The sequence below is a fragment of the Verticillium alfalfae genome, genomic scaffold (genome assembly GCF_000150825.1).
Source record: "Verticillium alfalfae VaMs.102 supercont1.13 genomic scaffold, whole genome shotgun sequence".
Classification (NCBI taxonomy): Eukaryota; Fungi; Ascomycota; class Sordariomycetes; order Glomerellales; family Plectosphaerellaceae; genus Verticillium; species Verticillium alfalfae.
Genome location: NW_003315026.1, coordinates 503749 through 513250, shown reverse-complemented (window position 1 = coordinate 513250; position 9502 = coordinate 503749). Strand labels below are relative to the sequence as shown.

General features: G+C 53.9%; 4 protein-coding genes across 4 annotated transcripts; 2 read left to right on the top strand and 2 right to left on the bottom strand.

Moving 5' to 3' along the window:
• Positions 1-83: 83 nt before the first annotated feature.
• Positions 84-504, bottom strand: VDBG_08777 (predicted protein; the record flags this gene model as incomplete). The annotated part of the gene is made up of 2 exons (XM_003000935.1): positions 84-105; positions 209-504. The coding sequence occupies 2 exons, from the start codon at positions 502-504 to the stop codon at positions 84-86; spliced, it is 318 nt and encodes a 105-aa protein (XP_003000981.1).
• A 3439-nt stretch (positions 505-3943) lies between these two features.
• On the top strand, positions 3944-4899 carry VDBG_08776 (conserved hypothetical protein; the record flags this gene model as incomplete). Its single annotated transcript, XM_003000934.1, has 2 exons — positions 3944-4147; positions 4411-4899. The coding sequence occupies 2 exons, from the start codon at positions 3944-3946 to the stop codon at positions 4897-4899; spliced, it is 693 nt and encodes a 230-aa protein (XP_003000980.1).
• Positions 4900-5982: 1083 nt separating this feature from the next.
• VDBG_08775 (conserved hypothetical protein) lies at positions 5983-7720 on the bottom strand (the record flags this gene model as incomplete). The annotated part of the gene is made up of 3 exons (XM_003000933.1): positions 5983-7040; positions 7181-7385; positions 7513-7720. The coding sequence occupies 3 exons, from the start codon at positions 7718-7720 to the stop codon at positions 6653-6655; spliced, it is 801 nt and encodes a 266-aa protein (XP_003000979.1).
• An 877-nt stretch (positions 7721-8597) lies between these two features.
• Positions 8598-9500, top strand: VDBG_08774 (conserved hypothetical protein; the record flags this gene model as incomplete). Its single annotated transcript, XM_003000932.1, has 1 exon — positions 8598-9500. One exon carries the CDS (start codon positions 8598-8600, stop codon positions 9498-9500), a length of 903 nt encoding a protein of 300 aa, XP_003000978.1.
• Positions 9501-9502: the final 2 nt, after the last annotated feature.

Below are 9502 nucleotides of genomic sequence, written 5' to 3'. Positions count from 1 at the left end.
ATTCCCCAAGCGGGACATGGAGAAGTAGCCCATCTGTAGCAAGCCGTAGCAGCCAAGACTGGCGCAGGTGGCGTGCAGACCGGTCAGGAGCCATGGGAAGGGAAACTAGTAGCATTGCAAATCAGCATGACAATTGCGACAGGAGGGAGTAGGCAAAATGGCTGGGGGCCTGTCTTGGAGAAGGCCAAGTGAAGAGGACTTGACACACAGAGGCCCAGGCGAGGAGAGGGGACAGTCACGTACCACGCCGAGGACCAGCTTGTTGTACAAGGTGAGGACCAAGCTGAAGCAGAAGTATGCGCTGAGCCAGGCAAACTTGACTTGAGGCAACGTGGAGTATTCGACAGGCTTCTCCTTGAGCTTCTCGGTCTGGCTGTCGACAGCGCCAGCACGAGCCTCGAGGTCGAAGTTGTCGCGGCTGTCAAGCTTCTCGTCGCCGTGCAGAAGGCCATGGCCTTCCTCGCTCCTTCGAGCCTCCAACTTGATGCCGTCTTGGCTATTCATGGTGTCGTTTATTGAGGTCGTCGTTGGCTGGTGTCAAAGATGGGTCGTGAGTCGATGGTGATCGTGACAAGGAAAGGAGGGCTGTCGGCGACGGTCGTCGGGAATGACACGTTCGGGGATTACTCGCCGAAGAGAGCGAAAGCGGGGCAAGAAATTCGAAGGTGGTGGGTGAATAAACCCAGGTAAAGACTGCAGGGCGAAGGGATGGTTGACAAGGGAAGCGAGCAGGATGCTGGTTTCGCTCTGTTCTTTGTCGACACAATCGTGCTCTCTCGTTGCTGGGACTAGAAACAAACTGAGTCAAGGCGAGCAGGTTTGGCCGGATCTATCGTGCGTTGACCCGAACGTGTCGATGCGAAGCCAACAGATGCGCTGCACGAAATGACGATGGTGACGGGGAGGGGGGATAACGCGGCGCCAAATGTTACACGAAAAGACTTTGTCCAGCCACGAGCACGCGGAGTTCGGGGTCAGCGTGAGAAAAGGAGGTCGGGAGACACGGGCCTTGGGAATTGAGAAGCAGGCGACGTGGGGTGGTCGGGTGGATTGGCAGGATGGATCGGATTGTGGGTGAAGAGCGAGCGAATGACAGAGGCGAGAAGCAGAAGGGAAGGCAGATTGGCAGTATAGACAGGCAAGCAAGAGCAAGGGGGGCCAAGACCGGGAAAGCAGGCAAGACCCAGGGAAAAGGAGTCGAGCCAAGGAATGGCTTCGTCGACCTTGCTCGCTTGAAGTCTTGGCAGGCGTGACTGGGTGTTTCGGCTGTTGATTTGCAGTCCAGCTGCACACTGTGTCGTGTCGGGGGGGGGATGGGGCGTGCCTGGCATTGGCGCGGTCCGCTGGCTTCTTTGGCTGGAATTAGCGGGCTCTGGGGGAATGAGGTTCCGGAATGCGGCAGGCTTGGGGGCTGTTTAGGGGGCCTGACGGGGGCTGTGCCGCTAAACTTCGAGGCAATCAATCCGCAGGTTAGTCAGCCGCACCAGGGCGCACGGTTTGCCGCTTTTGGTTGGGCACTACCCTTTAAAGGTGGAGGCTGGCGATGCATCCGCGGGCAGACGGCAGGATGACACGGTGAGCGACACCGTGCACACACAGTATTATGTACATGCGAGGGCCCGAAGGTAGGTGGAATGAAGGAAGACGCACAGCCAATAGTGAAAAGCGTCGTTGGATCCCTTGGCAGCCGCGTAATCTCGAGACGGACGCCAATTTTCTGAAGGAGCCGCTCAAACAGGGATGGAACCCTCGTTCTTCCGAAATCAGCATGTCAAGCCTGTCAGCAACGTGCTGCAACTTCGCAAGTTGGTCGGTCATCTGGCACAATAATCACGACTGGCGGAAACCCGACGGTTCTCGAGATGCTTCACTGGCCAGCGTGCATGGCCCGATCACCGACCGCCCGACAACCGACTGGTGAACGCCTGGGTACGCTTAGGTAGTAGGTAGGTAGGGAGGGGGGATGGCACTGGAAGCAAACTCTGGCAAAGTTAAGCTTATCCACACCCTGGCAGCAAGGACAGCCCAGGCAGTTACAAAACCGTCATCGGCGGCTGCGAGGCACGCGACTGGTTCTTCGACCACCGAGCCGGCCTTGTAGAGGGACGGGATCGGGGAGCCGCTCGAGTGCTACGCATACGGCATATCTTATTACCATCCGACTTTGCCGCTTTACCCTTACGGCCAATCCCTCGTCCCGGTCTTACCATCCCTGAGTAAGGTCCTTATCTCCAAGGGCCGCTATCGCCCTGTGCGTCCATGGCGCCGTGTTTTTATTCGCACATGCTGCGTTCCGTCCACCACACTGTACACTCTATTTCAGGCATCGCAGCGTTTGTCCATTCCCACGTTGCGAGACTCGTGAGGGAATATGGCACAACAAGAAGTCTGGGTCACCGTCAGCACGCACCAACAACAGCCAGACTGCAGGACAACATCCAAAAGAACACTTCATCAAAGCCTAGACTACGCACGCCCCGTCTCGCGTTCTTTTTCCTGATACGACCCGTGTTCCTAGATGCTAGGCCCATGGCCGATCACGCTGGACCAACGTGCTTCTACAGACAGTCCAAGGTTTTTTATGTTGCCAAGCAGCCTCTTGTCTCGGCAGACATCTGATCAGCACGCTACGACTCGGTGTGGACAGCTCACTATCGCTCAGCGTCGTAGCTCGAACTCTCGTTGCAGGTCAAAGGTTTGCCTGGAGTGGCCCTACTGTCAGGGCATTCGTGGGCCTCGACATGATCTCTAATAAGACTTGGCCTGCTCATCGACATCGACATGAGTAGGAACCCGGCCTCGCGATGGGGTGCTCCTCGTGCACACGCGTATACCAATGTAGATGACATGGAGGCTTATCAGCGATGCGCACGTTTTCTTGGCCCAGAATATGTGACTTGGTTCTCTCCGGCCCGGCAGCTGGCCAAGAGAACATCAGTCGTGGATCGCCCTGCACGCGTAAGCTCGGCAACCTTCGCGCTGGGGTTCCAGTCTTGTGTTTTGTTTTATGTCTTTCCCTCGACCGCCGCTCAGGTGGCTGTCGAGCAACGGCAGCTCCCGTTCATTCACACGAGGGTCCTTACAGACGATGCCGCACCGCAAAACAAGTACCTAGACCAGAGGAAGTCATCGGTGACGACGGCAGTATTAGCTACAGACCTCCATACGTGCGTAAGGCGCAGTGGAAACACCTCAATCTGATACCACGATCTACTCATTGTTCAAGCCGATGACACTTTTGCGCCAGGTTCCTTGCACTCGCCAACGTTGAATCATCAACAGTAGCGCGTTCAAAACATCGTGCCCTGGATTCTGCTGCTGATATGGGAAGGCGCATTCCGACCGCGTTCTACCAGTTCAAAGGGCGGTTGTTCTCACCCTTGCGCTTGTTTCAGCCTCTTCGTTAGTGGTGATCTTGACTGTTTTGTCGGGCAGTTTCAACTTGGTAAGAAATCTATCATACGTTTGCAAGCTCCTCCCTGTCGTGCACAAAAAAAAAAAAGTTACACACTAGTCGCTACTGCCTCCCCGTGGTGCGGAGGTCCTTCAGGAATGACGATTTGGGTCTCGGTACAGCTTGCCGACTCGATCAAATGTTACTCTCCATCCTACATTCCACGAAGCACTCTTTGGTGATAGGGTCTTCACTGCTTTTCTCCCGTAATGAAAACAAAAGGGATCATAGAATGAGACCCCGTTCCTCGAACGGTCTACGAGCGTCACGTCGCGCCCACCACAAATCGGAGCTCTGCAACGGACAGGTCGTCTTTACTTTCACGTCGCGGCTAGCGCTGCCAACAAACAGATGTGTCGAGCTATCGTATCCTCGGCAGTAAACAGATCTGGACCTCCGATTCTTGCAGGATGGAATGCAACAAACAAGAAAGACATCGGCAAGACGCACCTGGCAAAAGTGCGCGTCGTGTCAGAACATCTTGACAACATGGCCCCAGATACTGATGATGACTTATTCCTCATGATCGATGGTTATGACGTCCAACTACAGCTCGGACCCGAAGTATTGATACAGCGCTACTTCAAAGTAGTAGCAGCCGAAGACGAGCGCATCATTCAGCAGCTCGGGCCTGCCCTAGCCGAGGAGGTTGCCGGGCCTTTAGGGCGACACGTTGTTTTCGGCGCCGATAAGGTATGTTGGCCTACAGACCAGACGCGGCCAGGCTCTGGGCCATCCCGCCGGTTTCAGGCATGGATGACCGGATGTTCGGGTCCCTGACTGAGTCGGGCGACATGGCCTTACTCCGTCCACGCTGGCTGAATAGCGGTACGATCATGGGCCCGGTGAAGGAGGTTCGCAGTCTCTTTCAAGCCACTCTTGCGCACATCAATGCTACTTACAGGCCAGATTATGAGTTTTGCGAGAGCGATCAGTTCTACATGACCAAATTCTAGGGGCTTCAGGAACTTGGCCGCATCAACGCACAGTTGGAAGAGGACTCAGGAGCGAAGCATCCGAGTCATGTTAACGATGCCTTATGGCCCAAGTTTGGGCCCAAGTCCAATCATCACATCGCTATCGACTACTGGAGCAATCTCTTCCAGACATGGGCCGGCTACACTGAATACGTTGACTGGCGCACGTTTGATAGACCTGGTCACGCCTTTACCGTGGACCAGAATGTTCGGGCCGAGGCCACATTCAGACCATGGGACCTTCACCTTGCCGGAGACGCCATGCGTGCAGTTCACCGCATATTTGCCGCTGCAAAACGTTCTACCCTCATGGGAAAGACGTCAGATGAGCTCATTCTCGAGTCGCAATTTGGCTCTAACATCATTACGAAGACGACAATGCCAATTTATCACTGCACAGGGGCCAAGGATGCGCTGGAGGCATTTTGGCCGCGATGTGGTTCTTCCCATACATCAGAAGTCTTATGACATCAGCCATAGCTTCCTGCAGAGCTGGCGAGGCATACACGCCGCGGCCTGTCGATGGTAGGATGTGGTACCTAGCGCTGCCGTACCCGGAGAATATTCGTCTCGACGATACGGGCGCGTGGTCAGATGGCAGCGCTGATTCGGGAGAAGTGGAGTGGCTCTCATTTGAGACGCTATGCAGACCGTTTGAGGAGGATATATTTGGATGATCTCTTTCGACATGGCACGATTGTGAATCAACATGAATTATGATGTGCATCATAGCCCTTTTCACGTCGCTTTTGAGAGGACAACTGTCAGAATTTACACATGGACCATGTCCAACATTGACAGGTCCCTCTAATGCGGCCGCTGTTCCGAAAGCGGAAGTTGCTGTTCTCGTCAAATCCACGATGTCTCCACTAGTGCTGCGTCGCTTACACGACGCCGCAAACCCTCGTGGTTCAGCCCGCAATTTGTCGCCCTTGAGAATTGCCCCTGCTGACCTGTCCACTCTTCAGCCAGGGATACTTCCAATCGCCTCCCCATTTTCCCCTTGCGCGAAAACGTGCCTTCTTGAGTCCTGCACTGTAATATTCCTCGGATCCTGGGTCTATTGGTTCATGAATGGGCTCAAGTTAGTAGTCAGACAGCTCGGATGACGACATACCCCGTATTCCGCTCGACATGCTGGAGGGTGTCGGCCGAGTGAGCACGGATAAGCCTCGTTCGTAGGGCTGGAGTAGTAAAAAAAGAAATCAACAGACATCACGAGGCACTTAGTGCGCGCGTTCTTAGCCTGGGCCTGATGGGCGGCATACACGAGTTCGGGCTATGGTTCTCTTTTTAGCCCCAGAGTGTTGAAAGTCTCCGGTGATAGAGGTCAGCTCCAAGAGCCAGGGGGCTAATGGAGCTGTACTCTCATTCTTCGGGGATGGTGCTTCGGAATAGGGGTGATTGCGGCTGATGAAGTCTATTCAATTACCGTCATCATGTGCGTGTCAATCTAACGAGCTATCGAAGCAGTCTTGTCAGACCACCCATTGTATTTTAGGTAAAATCGGTATTCCAGGCATGTTCAGGGCAAGGTGCTCAGAGGGAAGTGAGGTCGTTCAATGCTTCTCGTCGACAGAAGAAGCATTTTCGGCGTACTCTCACACACTCCTCCCTGCCATCAACTCCAGCAACTGCTCTTCGAACATTTCCATCGGCTCCTCTGACAGGACCGTCTCGGGCGGTTCTTCATTGCCGACATAAGTCCATACCCAGTGCGATCGCGACTGCGACTCCGACTCCGGGGCCCCTTCCGTCAAACGTAAGTCGCTCCGCCTGGCCAATTTCCACCTGCCAGCGAATGCAGGGCAGGCCCAGATGGTCTTGCTATCAACGTCCGTGCCACCACATGCTAAACGCACCCTGACCGATGCGTGCACACGCTCGTTTGTGTCCTCGAGCCATGCTGAGGTCGGTCGTCCCGTTCGAGGGTTTGTGACGTGATTGAGGCTAGGAGAACGATATCTTCGGCCAGCGAGGCGCCATACGAGGCCATGAGCACGGTAAATTGTCCCGAGGGCCCATGGTCGGACTTGACTGCCGTCATGATAAGTCGGGATTCTCGCCCAGGGACGCTTGGTTGTCGCAGGGTCAGTTATATAATACGCCATGGACTTAACGACCACACGCTCGAGGCACTTTTCGTCGAACTCAATGTTGACAGACGCAAGTTGGTCCATCATCCCTGGGATCTGTCAACAGCTCCTCGGCTATACGTTATTTAACAATACCGACAAGCAAGTTTTACATCAGCCATCGCTTGATCAAGCTCTCCACCGCCGATATTGTTGTGATTACCGGCGAACCAAACTTGTCGCAAATCAGTCGAACTACGATTGCACTCTAGACGTTCCCAGACGGCAGGCTGGAAGCAAGATCGTGTCTCGTCGAGGGCAAGAGCCTGAAACGCATGCTCGATGTGGACTGATAGATTCGTGTCCCAGAAGTGGTACATTTCGTCCCTGAAGGATACGCCAAGTTCGTGAAGCTTATTCAGGAGGGCAATTCGCGGGACCCCAAGGCTACCGACCGTGTCCCAGTAGGCTATGGCCTTGACCTTGATTAAATCTCGGGTGCCCCATGTTCTGCCAGACTCGTGTAAGGCCAAGCTGCTGAGTGTCAGCAAGTAAAGTCTTTATGGTAGGGTTGGCTCAAGAGTACAGCCTCTAGTCTGGCTCGGTAGATTTCGGCAGCGCCATCTCCATGCGGTTTATTGCTGAAAGGCTTGTCTGGGAACTTATCCCCGTACTTCTTTCCACCTTGAGGGCTTTTCCAGTTCTGCATATCGTTGAATATGGGGTAGAACATCTCGACACCCTCGCGCGTCAGAAGGCCTAGCTTCGAGATCATTCCCGCTACCGAGCGAGCCGCGAAAGCGCCGCGTGAGAATCCGATAAGAATGACCTCGTCGCCGTCAGAATAGTCGGCAGCCAGGAAACTATAGGCTTCCTTGACTCGCTGCTCGGTAGGTTAGATGAGCGTAGGCCAAACATGCATTCGTAGATGGGCCTTTCTCTGCCATAGAGATGCCTGAACCAAAGGCTCCACCGATCAAAGTGTCCGCTGTGTTGCTCCTTGTACCGATACCAGACTGGTAGTTGACAATCTGAACGCGACCATCATCGCACGTGCGCTTAAAGCATCTCGATATGCGAGTGACGTTGGAAGAGACCTGCAAAGCCCCGCTCCTCTTGCCGAAAATTGGCTTGTTGTATCCGTCGTCGCTGTTGAAGCATGTTCCATCGCAGCAGACGATGAGTCTCTTGGGAGTGAATCTTACGCTGGCCATTGCATGATACGCGTCTTAAGGATATAAAAGTCATAGGGATCGACATGTGGATGCGTTCGTGAACTCAAATGAGATGTGAAGTGATATAGTTCTTAAGAAAAAGACTTTCGTTACTTCCTGTGGCTGGTGGTCCAGTGATTTTGAGTATTTAGATTGGAAGGATTGACCAACTCAAAGCGACACTTGCCCTGTCCTCGTTCTTCAATTCCCACTTAGGCACCTTAAGGTACCTCACCCAGGTACCTAGGCAGGCAGGCAGGCAGGCAGGTCAGTTGGATCGCCTCAAGGCGCACGTTCGAGAACCCAGTCGAGTAGTCCCCAGCAGAGTTTAGCCCCTAAAACTACAGTCTCGCTTGTATCTACATCTTCTTTTTGGTGGCCGCTATCTAAGTACCATGCTTGATATAGCCTTCTTGTTTTTAAATCGCAGTACAGACGCCTGGCGTAAGAGTTGTTCTGCGCGTCACGACAAGAATACTGCGGAGTTGTAGTTCTTTTTCGAGCCACATTTGCTCATGCCTATCAAAAATATTACCCGCCACCTCGCGACGTCCTCGCTTTTTGAGTATAGTGGAAACGTCTGAATAAATCTTCTCCACATGACACAAGAAACCGGAGTCCAAGATATTGCAGACTTCGCCGTCGATAGAGCGGACACCCGGAAATTTGTCGTAGCGATTGCTTCAGTGCAACGACCTTCGGACACTGTAGACAGGGCGGGGCTATGGTGCGCTAATACAGTATATACGAATAGATTTTCACACTGTATCTAACACGTGGGATTTTAAGCTCCAATTTCAACCTCAACCTCAGTCCTGGGCATCTCCAGCGACTTTACAGCCCATCACACACCAAACACCTGAATCAAGAACCCAACATGGCACTGCCGGCGCCCCTGCTAGAGATAATAGCTTGTGCCATGAAGGAAACAGCCCCCTCGAAATGGTGTCAGGCTTTCTTCGCCATCGCAGCAATCACCGCGCTATCTGTCCAACTGATTCCCAAGGCCTCTCAATCCCTGCTCCTTGACTACGGCCCTCGCGCAACACAGGCCAAGTACGGCGCCCCCGGAGACCAAGTGGGCTGGCTCTACACGAGTGTCCGACTCGTCACGGCGGTGCAGGTGCCGCACTCGTGGTTCAATCACTTTTACGCCGCGTCCGTGGCGGCATCTGCCTTTTGGGCATACCAGTACTTCGCTGGCAGGTCCTTGTTATTGGCAATAATCACGAAGCAGGCAGCTGTGGAGGGCCCTTCCATGGGGAAGGAACAGGTCTGGCTAGTGTGGATTTTGATGGCTCTGCAAGGTGGACGCAGACTGTTCGAGTGTTTCTATGTCATGAAGCCGTCCCGTTCAACAATGTGGATAGGTCACTGGGCTTTGGGCTTGATTTATTATCTTGACATGAGCGTTGCGATCTGGATCGAAGGATCACGTATGTTCCACCGCATGGCACCCCGGCTGGCTACTAACCATGCTGCAGGTTCACTCTTGCATTCCAAGGCAGACACTGCAGTGTCAAGTGGCTTCTCAACCTCCCAGCTCGTGGGTATCGCCATCTTTACCACAGGATGGTTGCAGCAGCACAAATGCCACCAGTATCTGGCCAGTCTGAAGAAGTACACCTTGCCTGAAGAGGGACTATTCAGGCACATCGTGTGCGCTCATTACACCTGCGAGTGCCTCCTATACGGCGGACTCGCCATGGCCGCAGCCCCAGCTGGACGGTGGTTCAATCGTACGCTCATCTGTGGCTCTGGTTCGTCATTGTCAACCTGAAT